The sequence below is a fragment of the Pelecanus crispus genome, chromosome 11 (genome assembly GCF_030463565.1).
Source record: "Pelecanus crispus isolate bPelCri1 chromosome 11, bPelCri1.pri, whole genome shotgun sequence".
Lineage (NCBI taxonomy): Eukaryota > Metazoa > Chordata > Aves > Pelecaniformes > Pelecanidae > Pelecanus > Pelecanus crispus.
In genome coordinates, this window is record NC_134653.1 from 39,056,084 (window position 1) to 39,079,455 (window position 23,372).

The following is a 23,372-nucleotide window of genomic DNA, read 5'->3' on the forward strand; positions in this document are numbered from 1 at the left end:
TTGTAAAGAGCTGACCCGGGGCACGCGTGTCTCCCTGAGCGCTGCTGACAGTGGGGGAGATGCGGACGCTTTCTTAAAGCTGCCTGTCTTATACCATCTGTAAAATACTTAACTTGGAAAACTGCAAGCAAGATTTTTTTATTTTGGCAGTACTTTTATGATGAATTTGGTTAAAATGATATGCGTAACTATGGAATGGAGACTGCAAGGTTCTTTTTTTTAAAAAAAAAAACCAAAACAAAAAACCCCAAAACAAACCACACAAAACTGTTGAGTTTTGTAGGGATGAAAGACAAAAACTTCTCATCTGTTAAAGCACACAATGAAAATATTGCAGCTGCCAGTTGACAATGAAGGGTGAAATTGTTTGCTTTATCATTTGTACTTTAAGCTTTTATTTACTTGCATATTTACTTGCGATATTTGCACATTAGAATCATATTATTAATATCTATGACTTTTGCCTGGCTGCTAGGCAGTTGAGCAGCTGAACATAAAACCAAAGAGCTACAAGGATCTTTTGACAGATGAGCCCTTCACTCGGCAAGACATTGTGACACTGCAGGTAAACTTTTCTCTCTGTTACATGTCTTATAATAAAGCTTTTTTTGTAGAGGATGAAATGTTGCTACGTACACTGTTATAGCAGGAATCTAGAATAATTGAGCAGAGAAACGTTGTCTCTGTGTGTGTCTTGCAGATGGGTAGAAGGTGAACTGCTGTATTTTCTTTCTTAATCCAGATGAGCCACAAAGATGCCATATAATTTAGAGCTTGACAAATCTCTAGAGCGATTATTGTGTGCCTTGTAGATAAGCAGATTTTTCAACTTTGTTAATTGAAGGAGAAAAAAAAAAGGTGCACAGATAAAGTCAAGGATGCCATGTAAAAATGAATTTTGATAAATGTATTTGCAGTTCCTCACTATTTCACTGTATCCAACTCATATAAGATCTTGTGCATAACTGTAAGTTTTAGATATGAAACTACACAGAAGATTTTGGGGTTTTTTTCTGTTAATCTTACCTGAAAAATTGCTGATTTATTGCTGACACCTCTGATTTATTGTGAGACTTAATAGAAGTGCATTGGGAAAAGACTGGGTAGAGGAAAGGGAAAGATGTGTGCAGAATCGTCTTCAGCTCTAGAGAGCCAACAATGCATGGTCCATGTTATCAAAAGAAACGTGTTTTAGAATGTCAAGTGTATAAACGTTTAGGAAGTCAACATGTTACATTAAGACTGAAGGTGATTGTGCATCTTACTCTTTTGAAGGTGCTTAAAAGAGTCAAAGCTTCAGAAAAGCATTTTTTATAGAATGTTTCTCTAAATGTAGAGTAAAATAAGTAGGAAACCAGAGGATTTTTTTTAAGTGCTTGCTTAGAATGGTTTTCTTCTGAATAGATACCAATGTTGGTCTTTTACTGATTTTAACAGAATTAAAACCTAAATTAAAATAGCATTGTAAACTTCAGAGTGTAGAAGATTCTTATTTACAGATGAAGTTTAGTATCAAAAGATCTAAAACTTTTGTTTAAAAGTAAGCATTTTTAAGCTTGCATGATCTCAAAATAGGGGAAAAAAGATTCAAGGGTCATTATTATTGAAGTCTTGAGTTAGTATGCATCTCGTGAACAGTTAATTGCCACTAACCAAGGCTAATACAGTCTAATTTGAATAGAAAAATATTTTTCATTTACGTCTACATTTAAATGAAATGTATCCCCTCTTCCCTACTCCCCCGTGCTGAACAGCATGTTTATAAATATTTTTCCTCTATTCCTTTGGGTTTATGGCTATTCAAGCTAATGCAACAAAGTAAAACGTTTTTAATCCAACGGAAGCAAAAAACATAGCTTTTTCAGATTGAAAGCTCCCAACAGAATGTTATTTGAATGTAACTGCATGGTTGCTAATGGATTTGGAATGGTAAAAAGAGACAACATGAGTGACTAAAAATGTTTCTGTGCATCAGTATGGAAAACCAAATTATTTTCAACAAATAATTGAAATGTGCAGTCATTTTTAAAACATTTTGGTATGTTTTGTAGGTTTGGAATTGAATGTATGTATAAAGACTGTGTTCCTGTTACATGACTACCTTTTGATTTTTCATAAAAGCAAACAGATGCTATAGTCCCCTAAATCTCAAAATGCAATAGGTAGCAATTTAGATGTTCCATATGTGGAACATAGGTGATTTTTATCAATATTTTTCACCTTTGCTCTGTTCTTGACATGTTGGGTTTCTGTCTTGCTTGGAGGAATATGTCTGTTAACAGAAACTAAGTAGATTTTGACAGTTGTCCAGTCACTGGTACAGTCATCCTGCCAGCCGCATGGAGGTCACAGCCATACATTGCCTGTACCTCTCTCATGTCCGTTTAGGACGACGTTCCTAAGACATGAGTAGATTTGTTTCTCTTAAGTAAATAACTCATTATGGATTGGTGTTACACCACTTCTGTAGTGTACAATCTTGTGGTATACTCTTCTCAAATAAGTTTAGAAATAGCAAAGATACCCCCGTCTTGGGATTGGACTGGAAGAGGTTTGGACCATCTGAATGCTGTTAACCAGCTAAAGTTTGACCCTTCATCCAATTAGCGTTTAAATATTTTTTTCAAAAAAGGGTTTTCAACAAACAGGCTAAAATGGCTTTGGGGTGTTGAATGAGAAGTAAGACCCATTTAATGCACTGCACAACACCCGCTGCAAGCTTGCGAGGATACCTCGATTTCTCCTATTCAAGTGCTGCTACCTACCCTGACTTGCTTTGTCAAGGCCAGAATTTAGGTCTCAAGTGGTATGACTAGCCTGGGTATTAAAATTGCTTATGTGTATGTGGTATAGGAATCTGTTGTTATTTTCTTATAGTATTTTCTTCCTGTAAATTGTTGCAAGGCAGACCAGTGTCTTCTCTACCAGCTCTCTTGTTGACAGCACTGCAGGCAGCATGGTGGCTTCACACTGCCAAGCTCTGCCACCTGTGGCTTTGTTTGTTAGCCAGAGTTCGTGACTGCAATCTGTTGTGTTTCAATTTGTGGCTCTAGAGCTCTATCCCAAATCCCGTTTCTCTCAAAAACCTTTCAATTCTGTGCTGAAATTTATCACTTTGTTGTTTTCCGATTCCCCCATGTAAATTGAGTACTGTGGTATCCGAGAGCTGGAATTGAGAGTGAGTTGGTAACACTGACCCTGCTGTTTAGCAAAAAGGTAGATAGAAAGGAAGTTGCTATAAAAACATTCTTTGCTTTGCAAATAACAGCTGAATGGGACTGGCTGCAATAGCTGTGTTTCTCAATAGAAAATAGCATTTCCAGAGGCTGATTCTCAATGTCCTAGGAAGCAGATGAGGTACCTGCGTTTAGTGGTGAAATACAGCACGATAAATGGAACATTTGAATAATGTATGCTCACAGATTATTTGTATGATCGCATTTTTCCTTATTGATACGTAAAGGGCAATCCTACAGCTGCTAGGGATGTTCTTTTACCAGAATAGCAATTGATCTCAAACTTGACCTCTCTCTCCTAATGTGTATAATTAAAAACAAAACCGAAAAAATTTGCTCTTTCCAGAAGAGAAAGAATTGCATAAAATTCTTCATTCTGTTCTCAGTGCTAAACATTATTAAAACACTAATCATAATCCATCCCCGATACGTTTTCTGGTGAGCACCATCTCAGCTGGTCACTTTCATTTTAGTGATAGTTATTTGTGTCCTATTGTTATTAAGTTTACTTGTTAAAAAGGACAAATTATTTTGGATCTGGAACTTAAAAAAACAAAAATCACAACTTTAGTTGTTAATAACACTATCTTAGATCTATGGTGTGCTTCTGTTTGTAAAGGAATCCACAGTGCTTCCTGCACTTACGAAGAAATTGCTTTTTTCCCTGTTGAAATGCAAATGTCCTGGGGTAGAGTGTGGCAGGTTTTCATCAACATATGGCGATATTATCCAGCCCCTCAGGGCAGGAGGTAAAGAATAATACCATATCCTGGTGTGCAAGATACATTACCAAAACTGGAATGTAGTTATTCAGGCAAAAGATGTCATGCATTCCTGTTTAATATCTTGCTGATGACAGAAATACATGTGGCATTATTCCATTAGAAATCCTTCCTAGACACCAGCAATCTTAGTATGACTGGACTTTTTAGACTGTAGCTCATTACCCTTAAGTTGAAATTGCCTTTTTTAAGCTGTGTGATCTTGCCATAAACTCAAGTCAAGCTTTCCATCTTCTACAGTGCAGGTGTTACTTTTTTCCAAGTTTCTCTCTCCTTACAGTTTATCAGTACTTCAGATAATTTTTCTCTCAAGTGTACTGGTTCATATCTCTTCTAAATGGAATATTGCTGTTGTATTTTGTCTGTTTCTCATAACTCTAAAGCCACTTGTATTCTTTTACCTCGAAAGATGATCAGCTCAGCCTAACTTAGCATCCCTTGCAAATGTCACGAGTGTGCTACCAGCTGACAGACAGCTCAAGTACTTCAAGATTTATTAGTTATACTTAATGGGTAAGGCATGATGTAAAGCACTTAGAGGTCTGTGGGGACAGGGTATCTCTAATAGGAAGGCTGGTGTTGTTGAAGCTTGGTTGCAGTGTTCTTGCCTCCCTTTTCTGCTTCCCATTCTGGTACATTGCTGTTCATCATTTCACTTTGCAATTGTTTTAAAGGTAGGATTTAGTATAGCTTTGGAAGAGTTTTGACACAATAAGATTGCATTAGGCTACAGTTCAGAACTAGGTGTTTCTTCCAGTCCTGTGTTTTACAGGTTTTCAGCTAGTTTTCAATCTAAATGTTTAACTTAATTTGAAGTTATCTTCCAAGTAAAGCTTTTTGGGGTGTAATTCAGTGTTAGATCTCAAGGTCTGCTGTTCACCATTTAATCTTGGTGACAAAATCTGGTCAACAGTCTAGTAGAAATTATTATTAATTAGTGTTACTTGTAAATTCTTTGTGTGTTTCAATCACCTATTTTGCAAATTATTCTTTGTGTAATGATGTGGAACTTAATAGCAAGCACTTGAATAAGTATGACCTGGATTCCCTTGTGTAAGAGTGGGCAGGCTGAAGCAAGCACTGGCTCCAGCTCCAGCTGCACCGAGGAACAGGGTCAGGTAGTGCTTTGCTGGACACAGTGGTGGGCTCTGACAGTCTGTGGACTTCTTCCCATCACAACAAGTGTGAGAGGGTCCTGAGAAGAGCAAAGTAAGAATGCTGCAATAGCCTGCTTTCACATCCCATTTGGCGGGAAGTGTTCAGAGGAACTAAGAACAATTTCCCCTTTAGTCCCCTGTCAATCCTTCGTCCTCCACTGGGTCTCTGCTCACAAACCAGAAACCATGGCTCTCAAATTTGTGAAGATACAGCAGAAATTATTCCTGCTCTGGAAACTCATGGAAGTGATTGCTGAGCTGTGTGCCGGCAGGGGAGGGGAGTTAGTGAGAAGTGTGGTTCTGCTCAGCGGCAGTGCTTGCGGGTAAAGCAGAGGCAGAGGTGGTCTGTTCCTCTCTGCCAGGTTAATGGCAATAACCCCCCAGCCCTGTTGTGCCAGCGGTAATAGGCACAGTCCTCTGAAGGCAGCCTGCTGAGAGCCTGCCCTGACAGATTCACACTAACAAATGCACCTGCTTTGCACCGCAGAAATGGAGGGGGGCTTCTGGGGGAAATAAACAGGCAGAAAAAAAGTCTGGTTAGAATGCAAACAGGTCTGCTGCTGTTAAAGGAAAAAAAAAAAAAAAGGCTCATACTGTTCTGTGCTTCCTTATGTCAGCTTTATTGTTTGTGTAGAACCTAATCAGCCGTGGACAAGACATGGTTCACAACAAGCTGTTAAACACCATCGGCATTTGTGGCGGGAAGCATAACTAATGAGCTGAGTTGGAGGTAGCTGAGCTGCACACTGCTAATTGCCATTGCACTCCTCAGCTATTCCTCGTTTGCTGTCTGTGCAGACAGAAGGTCGGAGCAGGTTTGCTGTGGGGGTGGGTGAGGGCTCTTTGAGGGCGAATCCTGCACCAACGCATGCACCCTGTGCCCAGGTAAAGAGGCGACGTGCTGGGACGCGGTAGGTTGGTGCACGAAGGTGACAGTCCTGAAGATAATCGGGGATGCAGCATAGCTGACCAAACGATAAGAGAGGCATCGGGCCTCGAAGAAATCGCTTGGTCTGAAACTGCGCTGGTTTTAACCTGTTCTTTTGGGGGGTTGTACGGCGCTTAAGATTAATGGAGTTTAAGTTGTTTCCTTAAGCAGGTGAAACCGGAAAATGGTAGGAAAAATCCAAGTGGAATACAACTTGAGATTGTTTTCAGAGCTCAGCTTTCAGGAAAACATCAAATATGAGATTTTTAATAGTCATGATAGTTAGCAACCCTTTGAAGTTTGTATCTGTGCTAGTAATTTGCTAAACTAAAGTTTATGGTTTGTAACCTTAATAAGAGAAACCCCGAGACTGCTACTTATGGTAATTTGGATACATATTTTTAAATATGCTAAGACAAACAAAAGTAGGCCAATTTATTCTTCATGGTTCATCTTTGTTTCTCTGCGCTTACACAGAACTTATTTCTTTAGGCCTTTGGGCTCTAGGCCTTAATCTTAAGATTGGGAGCATGCCTATGAGTCCAGCCTTTCCCTGACCAGGAGAGGCCATTAATCCATTAGAGCTCAAGGCTCTGACGACGCGGGGGTGTCCTCTGCCGTCCCTGTGGCACCTTGGTCGGACTGCTCTCACTCTGTGCCCCGTAACTGTCATGGATTAAACGAGAGGAACTTGGCAGGCTAATTATTAGTGTTTACACAGTTTTCTTCCTGAAGTGGTATGTCTAAAGACCACGTACACTTTTAAAATCTACATAGACCTACCTTTAAAAAAACGTGTATCTTTAGAAGCTTTAGAAGTATCTGAGAATTATTAAATTTATTTGGGATAATACTATTCATGTCAGCATCATAGTTCTTTGCATAATGTGTTGCATTTTTTATCCTGAACTTTAAACTATTGCATATTATTAGGACTCAGTACCATCTGCGAGGAAATGGTTTGTGTCTTCTACAGCACAGGCTGGACTGGTCAGATGTGTTTCTGCTCTTGGGGATGGTAGAAGCAAGTGGTGTCTTACGTTTAACTTAATATTCACTGCAGTACTGTCACACTTAGTATGCCTAATTCTAATTAGACATTCTAATTCTCAGTTTGTCTAATTCTAATCAAACTAATTCTAATCAAACTTCTCCTAGTGTATCATGATGCTGTATTTCAGAGGGAGGAATCAATGTGTCAGCTGCTTGTCCTAGGTGTCCCGTGTAAGATGACACTCAAATTTCAACCTGAGGAACCATTTTTGAGGGTTTTTTCCACTGACAGAGGGAAACTGGTTTTGAAGTAGCTGCGTGAATTGTCTGCCTTCTCGATGTGTGGTGAGACTCCTGCTTTGCAGAATCAGGAACACGAGGGACAACGCTGTAAATCAGATCTTTGTGAAGGTTTCCATTTGAGCAAATGGCCCACCTGAATGTGCTGAAGGACCTTGAGCAGAGGACCTTGGTCTCAGCTGCCCTGTGGCCTCTGCTGTCCTTCATACCATAATGGATGCGTTGCCTATGGGGAGGTTAGCGGTGATTTGGAGAGCCCTGAGAAATCCCTTGCAGGGAAGAAGACTGTAAACATTTTTGCCGGCGCTGCCTAACGCCTGTAATTAGGCTGGTTGAGCCAGGTAAACGTTTGAATGAAGTGCGGCTGTGGAACAGTTTGAACTAATCCGATTTGTGGTACCCTGAGTACTTGGTTTCATAAGGCACTGGCAGTTGTGATGTCCTTTTATTTATTTTTAAAGAGTCAATAAATGAGTAAATGAAGAAGCTTTACTTAGAGGAATATAGTGAAGGTGTTTTCTGGTTCATGTTTACTGCTGTCCTGCGCTCCCTCCTGTTCATGAGAAGATGGCTTCAGGACTCAGTCTTGCCCTTCAGCTTTGCCATGAACAGCAAACATGTGGATTGCTATAAATCCATTTGTCTCTATTAATATTAATACACAGATTATTCTTTTTTCCTTTCCTAGAAAGGGTAAACAGTCTTACTTCCTTCACCTTTTGAGGTGGTACATTTATGTGCAAGGCGATGATTTCTGTCTGGGAAAGCTGCAGCTCATGATTACTGAAGAGTATTTGGGAGGAGGCAACCTGTGTCTTCTGGAAACACACTGAGCCCTTTCTCCAGACTTTCTCCATGCATCTTGTTGACTGTCAGAGAGCAAGGCTGAAATTATCTCTATTCATACATACATAAATATGTATGTGAGGTAATAAATAATAAATACACCTGAGTGCCAGTGTCAGAGGATACAAAACCAGTTAAAAACCAGGTCCATATTTCCTATTCCTTAGTAGTTTTATTTACAGATTATCTGTTTCTAATGCAAGATCTTACAGATAAAATATCTGGGGTTTTTGGCAGTCCATGTCTTGTTGAAGATCTGTCGGAGGGGTATAGTGGGACAGGAAACAATAAAAAATTATATAATGGTTGGGAAAGGGGACAGCAGAAAGCCAGGAGGTCATCATTAGGGTACAGAATCACACAGCTTGATTTCATAAATGTGTTGTGGTTTTACTATCAGCAGTAAAACTAAAAATGCACTCTCTGGTGGAAGCATGCCCTTTCAGGGATGAATAAAAGGCATAATTGGATCATTTAATAAGTGATGGAGCTACCAGCTCTGCTTGTATTAATCATTACTTTTAGCAGAGATGGAATTGTTGGAACTTCTTACCACCAACGGTGGTCTGAGAAGCTTTATTAAATTTATTTGGGATAATACTGTTCATGTCAGCGTCATAGTTCTTTGCATAATGCGTTGCATTTTTTATCCTGAACTTGAAACTATTGCATATTATTAAGATATTTTGGTATTTTAGATTTTGAATTGTTTTGTGTAAGATAAATTTCCAGAAATGACTGGGTGTCCTGGGCTGATGTTTTGACCTTTCTGTGCTGCAGAGGAGCTTGAGGAGAAAACCTTGAAATCATTGTAAGAAGAGGATTAAGGACTGTTTAATAATAGCATAATGTAACATCGATCACCAGTAGGCATTCCTTGTCTCTCTCACTCTGACAAAAGGTCAAAGTTCTGCAGAAAGTTGCCTAGAGATAGTATGAAGACTCACAGTTAATGGACTGTGTATTTTTGCTGTTTTCTTTGAGTGGTCACTCAACAGAGTTTTTGGAATACCACTTTTTGTTGCTTTTTAAAGTATTTTTATTTTATTTTTAGATGTAATTCTGTAAGCACAGATTTTACTAGTAAAAAAAAACCCAATCGAAACAGTTCTGACTTCAAAGATTTGCTCTGAGGTTTATTTGTATTTTGAAATGCATTACAAAAGTTCACAGAGCATGTGCAGATCAGGCACACTGTTGTAAGTAGGAGATAGCCAATGTGAATTTGCATAGGTCTTAGAGCAAACCACAGAATGAAGGAAAGAAACGGGATTGCAGTTCCTCGTTCATTCTTCTCGCTACGATAGGGTAGACTCAGCTTAGTACTGTTAGTAACTTCTGTAGGCAAAATATGTGTAATATTATGTTTGGGACTAAATTCCAGATCCCTAAAGAGCCTACTGTGAACAGGCTCATTGCTGATGTTGGTTGGGGTTGATTGCTTTATATTTTTTCTTATTTCTGTGGTTTGGGAAGTACGGAAGTTATTCTGTCTCTCCCTATTCATTTATTATGGTGGCGTCTGCCCTTCAAACTAGTCTGTTGCATGCAATGGGTGCCTGCCAAGCCCTCTGATATTTGTTTTTTAATTATTATTTTCAGGATCCAACAAACCTGGATAAGTTCAATGTCTCAAACTTCTTCCATGTTAAGAACAACATAAAAGTGACTGATCCAGGTAAGGATGAATTGAAGGTAGGCTGAGAAAACACTAACCCAAATACGCAAATTCTAAAGATGACGTTATGGAATTGATGCTGTTTCCTGGATGGGCATCCCTCAGTGGCTAGTGATAACTCTGAAAGCTTCTTGGAAACATGAATAACTTGTTGAAATTGTCCCTTTCACATCAAAAGGTGTTAACAAATTTTGAAGCAAAGACATGATTCTTTGAGAAATCATTAACTGTCTTCTATTGAATGCTGTGCAAACATGAAAAGCTTTCTATATCCTTTAAGGGTAGGTAGATGAGGAAGAAGTGAGAAGAGGAGGAAAAATAGTTTGCCAAAAGGTCTGTTAGCCTTGTTCCAGAACCAAGACAAGGAAACCTACATCTTCTCATACCTGTCTGCTCTTTCGTGTCTGTCAACGATGTATTGCCCGTCCTTCTGTCTGGATAACAATGGACATCTTCCAAGTTTGAGATTGATACAGATTTTTCTAAAATAGCCCCAAAATTATTTTAATAATAAAAAATAAAATGTTTTTTTTTCCCTTTGTAGATATCTAAGAAATTTGCTTCTCAATTCTTTGTGATTTTTTTGATAGCTAAATGCTTAGTAATATCTGCTAACATTAAATTGCTGAAGGAAAAAATTCTTTCCTTGGCCCTTGTGGTTTCCTTTAGAACTGGTTCTAATGAGGTCTAATTGCTGATTCTAAGCATGGTGTGTTTTTCTGGGTCTTATTAAGCTCATCTCTTTTTTTTTTTTTTTTTTTTTTTTTTTTTTTTTTTAAGCTACTACTTCTCCAGGCAAGCATCTCTCTATTTACCCACTAAAAATAAGTGGGTATTATCTCAGAGATGGAATATTTAATATCCAGCTAACAGTAGGCATACCAAGACAGAGAACAAGTGAAACTTTTAAAAATAAAAAAATAAAAAAAATCAAATTCTGCAGTCCAGTCCACCAGCCGCCTCCTCCCCCTGGTATCACATTAAAGATCTGATCTTGGGATTTTTGCATCACAGGCCTGGCCATTCAGTGAGGAGACTTTTTATTTTTAAAAAAGTAGACAATATCTGGAAGATTTTTGTGTAACTAGATATGTAATAAACTGAAGGAGAACAAAATAGATTTTTTCTTTTAACTGTGCATGATTTAATTTTGTCTTATCTAGATGAAGAAAAAGCAAAATTAGATCCATCTTACTATTTGAAAAATACAAACACAGAGACCCGAGAGACTTTACTGGAGCTTTATAAGGAATTCAAAGGCGATGATATTCTAGCAGCTACTATGAAGGCTCCTGAAAAGAAGAAAGTGGATAAGCTGAATGCAGTATGTTGACTTAATTTGTAGTTTGGCACTGATTGACTTCTTCACGAATGGTAATAGATTTTTTTCAGCTTAGAGGCCATATTGCAGTATAAACAGACACTACTCCTGTTTTCTGTAACATGGAAATTTGTCATAGATGATAATGTGAGAATCATATTGGGATTCCTTAGAAATACATTGTATGTGTCAGTGAGTTTCTCTTTGTTAAATCATTGTAAATGATCCTAAACATTTTAGAAATGGAGCACAATAAGAAGGAAGAATCTTTGTGATGTGGTTGTGATGTATATGTTGGCAGAACCTTTTTCCCCAGGTTGTAATCTCTTGCTTTGAATTTGTTTATCATTGCTTCCTGCAGTTATTGGCAGAGAGAACACACCTTAAGGGCAATGCAGGTGAATCATTTCTGGTGTGGGCAAATATATAAATGATCCACATCTGCTTCTCCTTTTTTTTTTTTTTCCAGTGGAATTCAGGATTTTTAGTGGAATATTTTAAAGGATGTTCTTCCAGGTGCATGTTACTGTGTGTTCATGGTTGTCAAGAGAAACAATTCATCTGCATCTAGATTTCTGACATCAAAGGCTGTTTGAAATGGGCAAGACAGAGTATTCTTCTTTCCTTTAATAATTGTGGGATGTATATGTCTTCCTGCTTTGATTATACTCCCACGAAAACTAATAGCAATGCAGCATATGGCTTTTAACGAGGAGGCTTAGTGACAGATTAGGGAGTGTGTGTGCCCAAGGAGCAGGATCACATTTGCCCGTTTTTCAAGGCATCATAGTGTTATAAGAAAACAAAAGATGTAGGGAGGAAAAAAAAAAGGTGAGGTGCAATGATGAGCTCTACACGTGCTGGAGAGTCAGACTGTCAGCTAGTGATGTGGATGGGCATAACTATGAACTTGCTCAGGATACAGTGCATGTCACCTTACGGCGGAGCGTTGGCCTGACCTGTGTTCTTTACAGGCATTGCCCCAGAGCCGCTACACGTATCTCCGGGTTTATTAGATCTTTGTAATTGACTGCAAAATCCATGTGTGACGTTCCCAGTTCCTTTCTGCAGGAGAATTACAAAGCTCAAAATAGACATTGGGAACCATGGGACAGTGCTTCCGCGTGCAGAAGGGCTGCGTGTGGGAGGGGGGCGGTTAGCTTTCCTCCACAGTAGCTCCGTGGTTCACTGGATTTTCCTTCCACTTACTCAGCAACGTTGGAGAGTTTTACAGATGTCTTGCCAGCCGTACTCTTTTCATATCTCCACCTGTGGACATACAAATAAATTCTGATAATAGAATCTTTGCGTAATGATGTATTAAACTGTAGTGGAAGCAATAAGCCCCTTCAGCTTAGCGCATGGGCAGCCTTCACTAGAGGTTCATCAGAGCAAATGTTGTGGGTAACAGATGGAGAATTATTGCTGCATCGTGCATTTGTTTCTTTCTATAGGAGCTAGAGCAGAAAGTCTGCCTTCAGAACGAGGACATTTGTGCGTTTCTAGTGCTTATATAGTATCTTTAGTAGATAAATTCTAGGATCTAATGTCTTGTTCTCTTGCTTTTTCCTCTGCAAACAGGCTCACTATTCCACTGGAGCAGTAAGTGCTTCCTTCACCTCCACTGCAATGGTGCCTGAAACTACACACGAAGCAGGTACCAGAACTACCTAGCTACAAGCTGTTCATTTACTTTCCAGTTTTAAAGTGTGCTCCCTAGCACACATACATTTATGGGGACTGAAGGAATGCATTGATAATTGGTCAGTAATGATGCCATGGAAATGTATTCCCTGAGCAGATATATCCTTACTTTACAGTGAGCTCATTCTGAAAATAATGGAGCAATTATGAATTAGCTTCGGCTTTGAATGGCAGTTACTTATGTTGAACTGAAATTAATGAGGTATTTTCTATGCCCAGAGACCACAAAATGGGATATCCAGTTATGTAAGTTAGGAATGAAGTATAATCTCTCCTCAAATAGCAGACAAAACCTTTACCACCTTTTTGGCTTAATCCCATATTGGTTAGAATGACAGCAAATTTTGTGGTGGTAACTTCTGATTTACTGTTTTTCAAGGTTACACAAAAATGCATTTTAGTACAATAAAGTTTTGCTTTCATTTTCCAGCCTAAACACAAATGTGTAGAATTTATTTAATTTGAATATTGATTAAATAGCTGAGCAATTAGTATAGTTGAAGAGAAAGGTCTGGCTTTTGGCACTAAAATTTAGAATTATGTCACACACTTAGGCAAAGATTGAATACATTACTAAAACTACCTTTACCAAGTTCAGTTCCTTTACTTGGTGGATTACAGTGATTTCCAGGTGAATCTTTGAGTGTTGAAAATATCTGACTAACTGGACATTTTGACAAAATGGAAGTGGAAGCATCCTAGATTGATCCTTTGGTTTGACTTTCCAGTAATGTTTCCAGTAACTTAGCTTCATTTGTTTTCAGAAATGGGTAGGTTCTCATATGTCAGCAATTTGTGGCTGACTGATGACTACCTGCTTGGCTTCCAAGTTTGACAAGAAACGATTTGGTTTCAAAGTAACGCTTGTGATTGGTAGACACTACTTGAAAATTATAGTTTGTAATATTGAATGCTTCTGTGACTTAAAAATATAGATTATATTGTTGGCTCTCAAGGAGCTGGTGGTTTTCTGTAATGGAAAGTGTTTTGCACAGAGATTAATGTGAGGTTATCATAGTTGAATTGCAGAGTACAATCCCTGAAGACCCAGTACCCCAGGGGAAGAGGTCAGACAGTAGAATCTAGCAATCTGTTTTCTGATGATTTCTAGAGATCAATGAGTAAGCTTCCAGAGAGCTAATTATTGTCTTTTGCTTTGATAACAGCTGCTATTGAAGAAGATGTTGTGAGATACAAATACGTGAAGAAGAAGGGCTATGTGCGACTTCACACTAATAAAGGAGACCTAAACTTGGAGCTTCACTGTGATATGGTACTGTGTGCCCCATGAGATGAATCACTCTAGATAACAAACAGAATAGGAGCTGGCAATGGAAATGTCCAAAGAAAGGAATAGTGTGTAGTTGTAATAGATAACAGATAAATAATTAGCTTTTAGTTGTTTTGGTGTGTTTTCATACATACAGAAAACTCCATTGTAAAATGTATATATATTATTTTATATGATATACTACTATATGTATAAATGTTCTCTGAGTAGTCCCATACATTTTAGTGGACTACTTACAACATGTCAAGGTACATGTTTAGAGCTTCAAAGGGTCAGGATTATAGTGACCCAAACAATGACAAGGAAGGTAGAGAGAAAAAAGAAAGAAGAGCACAGAGAAGAGAGAATAACCCCAAGGTTACATAGTAGGTTACTGGCAAAACCAGGAGAAGAACCTCAGTGAAACCGAGAGCAGTTTGTCAGGCTGTGAGTATATGTAGTTATTCCCAGAAATGGTTAGATTTGCTTCTAAATCATGAGCTTTACAGAACAAACTTAAATGAAAACTTTTAGAATACATTTTTTACTTCCATCTCGGTTTTTAAGGTTCAAGTTTTCGAACATCTTCCCTTTGCCATTAAGACCTAGACATTCATTTTAAAAAAACAACGCACTAGAGTTTTTTATAGTCAATAGTTTGATTCTGGGGGAAATCTGTGGCTCTTAAAATAGTAAACATGGCAAGACTTGTGATAGATGGATGAGTTGTGGCGACACTGATGTCTTGGATGTCACTGCTTGCTCGTGTGTTGGCTTATTTATTTGTATAACCGTATCTATAGAAGGAAAAAAGTTTTCAATGTAAAAAGCCCAACCTTCCGTTGTTCAGTGAGATTTTTATGTCAGGAGATTATAGGCCTTAAGGTAGATGTTTTAGGAAGTTGATGGATGTGAATAGGGGTTTAAATGGTAAATTCTGCTTGTTGTGACCCTCACAGACTTTAAGGACAGTGGTGCTGGCTAGGAGCTGGGGTGCCTGGTGTGAAATCCAGAGGTGCACTGGGAGAATGCATCGGTTTTTGCCTGGGAAAAAAAAAAAGGAGGAAACAGCACAAGCCTGCTAGCTTTCCCTTCTCTTCCTTTCTCTCGCACGAGTAAGGAGCAAGATATGTGTAAACATCTCAAGCTGATCTGTGGAGACAGTATGAGAATCTCAACAGCAGCATATCATGCTAGTAATTCTGTAGGTCCCTGTCATCCCTACAGGTGTTTTCCATGCTCTTAAATAGTAACACTATGTAATAAGGCAAAAAGCAGAGGATGTTAGTACAGCAATATTTGGGGGAAGCAGCAGAATGAGCAGATTGCATTGAATCGTTTGTTTTGCTCTATGTTCTCAAACTGGCTCCTGGCTAATGCAGGCTGACTGCAGCTATTCTTGTCAGTGTGGGGTTTTTAGCCATATGTGTGACCAGTGTCACTCAGTCCTGAGGACCCAGTCTCAATTGCCCGTTATAAACTTCCTGTATGATATCCATTGTGTTTCCTTTTTTCCAGATGAATCCCTGTTCATCTCCCTTTCACACCCACTGCTTCCTCGTGCATACATTGGAAGTGTGCGCTGTTTAACACGAAACCTGCTTGAACACTGGCCTCTAGCCATCTGTTTCTTTCATTTCTTTGTGTCTATTAAATCTGTGTGAATTAAGCAGACCTTTGGCACTGCAGAGGGGAAAAAGATATATATTTAGAATAAGTTGGAAAAACTTACTGCTTTAAAGAGGTTTTCACAACATCCACTTTAGGTCATCATCCTAGGTCTATTAAATCAGTTCTTCCGGGAGGTGCTTGTTTTTCTCCCTTTACTATATAAGGAGTTTGTGCTTCTAACTTTGGTTTTCCTGAATCACACTGAGGTTAGGCACATAAGGTAGCTCAGTACAGACAGAGCAAACATCTTACTAACATATTACACATACCAGCTACAATGGATCTATTGAGATTGCAAAGACAGACAGAAAATGGGGAAATGCCAGAATCAAGCCTTTCTAAGCACATCCAGTTCACCCTGCTTGTGAATATGCATGGTAATAGTCTTACTTAATCATATGCTGAGTTTTTTGTCAGCTCTTCTGGCTTATTCACTGCACAAGCTGAACCAGTTCTGGGTGCTGTTTAGAACTGTGAAGTGGTTTATATGCAGGATCTGGTTTTCCTGCAAAAGTCTAGAATGTGGGTAAGGTCCTTGAATGCAGTCAGGGGGAGCTGGACTGTATCATAATGCTTGCCCAAATTAATGTTGCACAGGCTTTTTGGTGCCTGACTTTTCAGGCTTCATGACTTTCTAATGTAATTGGCATGGGTAGTACCCCAGCTTTTCAGAAAGAAATGGAGAAACAAATTTCAGCCCAAAGCGCTGTATTGGAAACACACTGATGTCCCCAGCAGATTTGAGACCCCTGGATTCAACACACAGATCTGCGCTACTTGAGTGAATGAGAGAGATGATAGCAGTATTAGGTTGTCATTGCTCTTTGAATTAATCCAAAATATGTGTGATTTGGGGAATTCATGCATCTACTCTCTCAAGCAGTGCAACTGCAGGAGCAAGTATATGATTTACAAGCCATATTACAGTGGTGCTTAGCTTCTCTTTTTAAAGACTGAACACTGCCTGACTGGTTGTTGTCTTGACCTCACCACAGGCTCCTGTTTTTTAAGTGCTAAGCGATATCCTGTGCCCTGGTTATTATGGAAGCCACCCTAGCAGTGGTTGTATTTGCACAGTACTGCAAATACATGATTGTGAAATGCTTTAGGAAGCTTGAGGATGAAGTTGCTATATAAATATGACAAATGAATACCTGTGTCCGGAGGTAGAACTTGCAACATTCAAATTACATTTTAAAATAGTCTTACAGGTTAGATTTCAATGTACACAATGACGTGAAGTCTTCTTGCTGAAACAGTGAACAGCAAGTGACATACTTGCTATCTTAGAGTGTATGTCTACTGAATCTTCAATTGTATTTTCATGTCTGTGGGCTATTTAAGTAAAACATTCTTGCAGTTGTGCTCTCAGCAGTCTGTACTGCTTCTGAAGTCTACCCAAAGTCCTCTTTGCCTTCAGTACCCCCCTTGGGTTCTTACTTCCTCTCCCTTCACAGCTCTTCTGTCTCCTGTTCTTTCTTTCCCCTGTTTTTTTTTGTGACCTATCCAGGAGTATGGATTGTTTGGAGTTCAGTCTATATGTACGCATGGAAACTTTTGTTTAAAAATAAATCTAGGGATCTTCATACACTAGTACTTTAAGGTGCCAATCAATAAGATTGATAGTGATGAGATTTTTCCTAGCACCAAAAACCTAATCAAGAAATGTTTTGTATTGATCCAGGGGAGGAAATCAGTGCTGCGGTGTGATTGAAGTCATCAGTTACTTTGTGACAGAATTCAGAAAGCGAGCATGAAATAAGGCTAGAATCCACGTATTTTCTGTGTTTGAAATCACTTGTTCAGAGCACCAGAAAACTTCACTTAGTTTCCAGAAAGATGATGTGTGGTGTAAGGCATTGACTGGAGAAAAGGCAGTAAAGAGTTTGGAAGATAAGCTGGATTTTTTTCCACCCTTTTGAATTTGTGCCTCAAATGAGCAAAGGTACAGTACTGTTCTCCCTTTGCAACATAGCGGTGTGCGTAGTGCTCTCTGTTGCCATTTGTTTTTCTCCCAGTCGTCTTATTCAGATACAGTATGTTCCTCCTGATGGGGACTAATCAGATGGCCATTTGTTAGGAACATTTTCCAGGAAGCTGAGTTCAGCTGGGCGTAAGCAACATTTGTTGTATACGCTAACTGGAGACAAATTTACAAAAATTCTACTTGCCAGAAGTAATTTTGGCGAGTACAGATTTAACAGCATCCAACAAGTGTTATTCTTTCAGCTTTAGTCTTATGCATCGCCAAACAAATAAACTATGAAAAAATAACTGATGAAAGGCAATGAATGTCACTGGATTTCTTGTATTTTGTTTACTGTGATTTTTCTAATCTCCTCAAGTTCTTTTAGCTGCTGTAATCAGGAAGCTGCTGGGAACAGCTGTCTATCCATGTGTGTTCTGTTGTATTAGTGACTATAGTGATGCAGTGATACCTTGCAGGTGGTGGACCAGCCTCTTAAGGCAGGGTGGGGGCTTTAACCTGTGCAGAAAATCAAATTTACTTGGGTTTGTAAGTAGAAAAGCAGTGTGGTGTAATGGACAGAGTGGAGAACTAGGAGCTGGTAAACCCTGAATTCTGTGCTTTTGCCATGGACTTGCTGCATGATGTGGCTATGTCATTTGGTTACGGATTTTTTTAGATGAGTGGCATCACATTTTTTTTATTTCACAGTGAGCAATAAATATGGGCATAATTTTGAATTCCCAGGCGATAACATGTATCATATATGCCTGATTGCTGGACTTAGGCTACACAAATAACCTAGGCTGCCTGTTGGAATCAGCAGCCCTGCATAAGAATAGACAGAGTAGCAGACTCCTAGTCTCTGCACCTGTGAAAGGGAATAAAAATTCCTGCTTTTGCCTCGAGGTTGCTTTGAGGGCTTCTTGTTTAGTGCTTGTATTTTTTTATTTTCATTGTGCTATGGAAATATATATATCTCTAAAAAAAAAAAATTCTAACACTCCAGAAGACTTCCAAAATGATGAACAGGAGGTTTGGTGTACTGTCTCCCTTCTCTCCTTTGTGAGTTCTCCTCATACAAGTGGTCACTGTGGCGTAATGATCTGGTGGTTAAACACATGCCGGTAGTGGTAATTGAATACTAATCCGTAACTGCCGTGGCAGTTTTTGTAAATTCGCCTGTCTCTCTCAGGTTTAATACTTTAAGGTTTAAGGGCAAGTTGGCATAACAAAGAAGAATGCGAGATGGATTTCAAAGCTCCATCCAGCACTCCACAAATGCTTTTTGAGGTTTTAGGACCTGGCAAACTCTGCTTAACGATGATGTCTTGGCATAACTATCTGAAGAAGCCATTATTCTACAAACACGGGTGTTTTAATCTTTTGAGGCCCTCTGACCTGTTAAATATGCCTGTGATCTATAAATGTGTAATCCAGCCCCTGGTCTTTGAAATCATCTCTCCTTTTGTGTGAGGGACTGTTCTGAAGATCAGAAGCCTGTAAACTTCTTATCCATTTCCAGTGGGAAAGAAGTGAGTTGCTGTAAAAGTCCTTTGACCTCCTGGCATGACGAGGTTCCCCAGTCTTCCTGAATCTCTCATTTTCTTTCCGATTTAAACATCCATTCTGCTCACTTTCTGTCAGCGTCGTTGTGGCACTGTCCAGCAAATAATGGGCTGATGTTTTACCAGCGTCTTGTTCACTCAGTAATATGGTTGTAAGCGTGAAGTACAGTGGTCTTGGCATGGTTGTAAATGGCTTATTTTGTATTTTTTTCATCAAAGTAGGTCATTTAAGTGTTCAAAAAACGGGTAGATGTGGCACTTTGGGACATGGTTTAGTCTAGTCTACCCTTGATTGGCTTAGAGTAGACTTGGTAGTGTAGGTTAATGGTTGGACTGGGTGATCTTAAAGGTCTTTTCCAACCTAAACCATTCTATGATTCTGTGATTGTAGGAAGAGCGGCAACTTTCAACTTTGAAAGTTCTTGTCAACAGAAACTAAAAACAAACAAACAAAACTGTCCTTTTCCAGTAGGAGAACAGCTGAATAAAAATGTTTGTTGTTGCTGGTGTTTCTATCTCAAAGCGCTGCAGTGGCAGACAGATCTGTTGCTTTCTGTGGTTGGGAGTGAAATGGCTCTGCAGCCATATTGATTGACCGGTTGTTGCTCTTAAGTAACTAGAAGCTAATATTTAAAATGTTTTTAACTTTGGGGGTATAACACCCATGCTTGAGAAAGGAGAAACATTTTCCTGCAAGATGTCAGTAAGAAATGCTTTGTCTGGATGCTGCCATCATGTGCGTGTCCTCAGTGCTGCTTTGCAGCAGCGAGGGGGCAGTGGGAGTCCCCGATGTCCCCAGCTGCCCGTGCTCGAATGGGACCTTCGGGATGGGGTTAAGGAAGGTGCTCGGCCGCCTCCTTGCGAACCTCTCCCTGTACCGCAGGGCTTGCTGCCCTTGGCTGGCTCTGCACAGTTTCCTGGCAGCCTTTGGCCTTGGGTAATTAGTGGAAAGGCATTTTGCACATTCGGACCTTTTTACCTCCCCAGCACCCCTGACAAGCTGCTTCTGGGGAGGGAATTGAGTGTTACTGGATTGCGTTGCTTGGTTTTTGACATTTGACGGCGCAGGCATCCCGTCCCAGCTGTGTCTGCCACTTAGCGATCCCAAACCCGAGGATGGGGCGGGTGGTTTGGAGTTACACAGCTGCTGCTCTTCATCTTCCTCTGACACGTTTCTTGTTTGTACCTTGGCTCCTCTGATGAGAGCGGGGTGACCTTGGGAGGCTGACAGCCACCAGAGCTTCGCTGTCTAGTGTGGATATGCTTACAGGTTGCATCTTCTGAAAAGGTGGAATTTATGTGCCTGTTGCAGACTGACGAAATGCCAGGGAGCCACCGTGGGACCTGTGATACTCCAAGTTTTACAGCTGCTGGAGGTTACTCAAGCAACTAAATTTACGCTCTCATTAGACTGTACCTAGTGGTGCTGTGTCGTGCTTGCCAGCCCCGTCCTCATCAGCACCCAGCCCTGCACCGCACTGTCTGGCAAGCTCCTCAGCCCTTGTGTGACTGACAAATTTGAAGGGAGGCAGACAGGATTGTTTTCTTTTCTACCACTGCAATAAATAAAAGAGGAAAAGTAATGACTGCAGCTAGGGATGACAACTCTGCCTCTGGAGAGCTAGTAGTTAACATTGACAAATTAGATGAGTGAATTAGATGCCTTGTTTAACTTGAGTTGTGCTCAGCTAAACTGATTGATTGTCACTGTATTTGCAAAAAAGTGAAAAACAAAACTGGAGTATGTATTTTTTTTTATTGGCATCTTGTCTAAGCTGAGCATCTTGCTTAGACTTTGAAAAAGTTTTTGGTAGCATCATTAATGTCAATACTGTGGAAGAAATGCCTTTGAAAAGTGAAATTTAGCTATCTGCTGGAATCTTTGCTAAATAGCTAATTAAATTATAGTGGGTTTCTGTGTAATGAGAATGCAATAATTCTGCTCTTTGTTCTAAGCACACTTTGAGGCTTTGAGGTAGCAAAATAGGCAAATGTTTGCTATCAAGTCAGCATTCTATTACCTGAGGCATAGTTTGCTTGTTCTGATTTTTTTTAAATTATCAGTAAGGGTTTGGCTACATGTTTCACCCCACAGTGCCCTGATGCTTTCATCTCTCCCAGTGCTCTCTCATTGGAACTGAGCTCTTCTGATCATAGATCACAAATTGCCATGAGTGTGTTCGCTCACTGTATGACCAGACTGAGAATGGTGTCCCCTACATGAACCGTGTCTTTTTTGAACTGAACCACCCTAGGCAGCTGTTGTTTGCCGCTGTAACCTGTCACCGGCTCAGCCTCCCTCGCATGTAGGGGAACTGCTAGCAGGAAAGTGGGGCTGGCAGGGGGTGATGTTCAGGTCCATAATAAATGTTTCTCCAGCAGGAAATGTCATGGGCTTCCTGCAGTGAAATGGTCCCTCTGCTCTCGCGGTGGGCTTTGTGGAGTTTTGGATTTTCTTGTCCCTCTTGCTCTGAAACAAATGGAGTGTGCTCCTAGGTCATTGGTGCAAAATGAAGTAGGGTAGCTTCAATTGCCTTCTAGTACAGTAATATGCATTGAAGCGCACTAGAAACATTTATATGTCCAGTTTCTTTCCGTGACTTAGTGTTGGGAACAGACACTTGCGCCTTATAGATGGTGATTCCTGAAACTGCTCCATTACAGTTGCCTCTGACTAAGCCCTAAATAAAGCCAAACTTTTGCTAGGGCGAGTTCTTTCCTGTGGGATGGGTAGGCTACGAGCATTGCAGGTTGAAAGGGATGGGGAGGATTGAGTTTAAACCTTACCAAATCGCCTCTTTATGGGCTCATGCATTAAAAGAGTTGCTCGAATGAACAATTACAAGACTGAAAATGTTCTGTGTAAAAAAAAAAAAAAAAAAAAGTAAATGGACTAAAGCAAAACAAAATCCACCTTGGATTTTAAAGAAGATCTACGTTAAAAAAATTGCAGGCTTCGTTTGAAGCTTTAGAAATTTACATCACTAGTTCATGCCTCTTAGTAGTGGGATTCTGGCATTTGTGTGATAAGATGAAGGCTGTAGAATGCAATTTTAATTTGTGAGGAACAAGCTTTTCATTATTTCAGATTATTTCTGCTTTGAAACGTAGGGTTAATGAGCATATATTAAGGCTCTGTAGTTTAGTGCAACTACTACAGTTCATCCAATTTAGAGAGACAAAAAGAAATAAAAGGGAAGTAGAATTAGCACAAGGAAATTATACAGATGTGTGAATGACAGCTTCTGAATGCTTAGTGTGACATTCCTCTTCAAGGTTCATGCAGATCCTCAAGGGATGGAGCATTTTGAAATGATTAGCTCTTCACATAGTAAAGCCTTCTTCCCCGCAGTCATGGCAACGACTCAGAAGCTCCTCTTTTCCCATCTCTTGCACCTTGGCAACAGGAGTGCTGCAGGTTTTTAATGTACTTCTGGTTGGCTCTTCAGCTGCCCAATACAAATTCTGAGTTAAGGTAACTTTTACAAATGTAATGACCCATTTTAACTGATGAGAAAGGAGAGCTGCAAACTGAGAAAGCAGACAGTGACCTGGCTTGGTTAGTCTTACCCCTCGGGTCTCGAGATGCAGCAAGAGCGATTGTTTTTGCCTGGTCTGGAGCCACCCTTGCTGGAAAAAAGGAAACTAAAATTGGCTCGGTTAATACTTAAAAGGGGAACAAGATAAAGTCTGCATTTCTTCTAGAACTTCATAGCAAGAACTCAGGGGTTTTTTTCTGTTTTGCCTTTTTTTTTTTCAATTTTATATTCCTTTCTTTAGTGTTTTCCCAGTATCCGTGATTTCACAATCAGCCTTTTGTCACTGTTGTGTTTGCATGGTCGTAGTAGCAATCTCTTTTCAATTCTGAAATTTGTCCAGGCCTAGTAACTAGTAGAGTGCTGGTATTTCCATGTACAATTAGTTACTAAGTGTGTTAGCTAAATGGAGACTT

At 39.7% G+C, this 23,372-nt stretch overlaps 1 protein-coding gene across 4 annotated transcripts in view; it reads left to right on the top strand.

Moving 5' to 3' along the window:
• PPIL2 (peptidylprolyl isomerase like 2) overlaps nt 1-23,372 on the top strand; it is a 73,903-nt gene that overhangs the window by 20,091 nt on the left and 30,440 nt on the right. For 2 of the 4 annotated variants that reach the window (XM_075718214.1, XM_075718215.1), the window contains exons 8-12: nt 476-565; nt 9,845-9,920; nt 11,084-11,244; nt 12,823-12,898; nt 14,112-14,218. In XM_075718214.1, the coding sequence (XP_075574329.1) occupies nt 476-565; nt 9,845-9,920; nt 11,084-11,244; nt 12,823-12,898; nt 14,112-14,218 (510 nt within the window). The remainder of the gene's footprint in view (nt 1-475; nt 566-9,844; nt 9,921-11,083; nt 11,245-12,822; nt 12,899-14,111; nt 14,219-23,372) is intronic. The other 2 variants (XM_075718216.1, XM_075718217.1) reach the window with 2 other exon arrangements.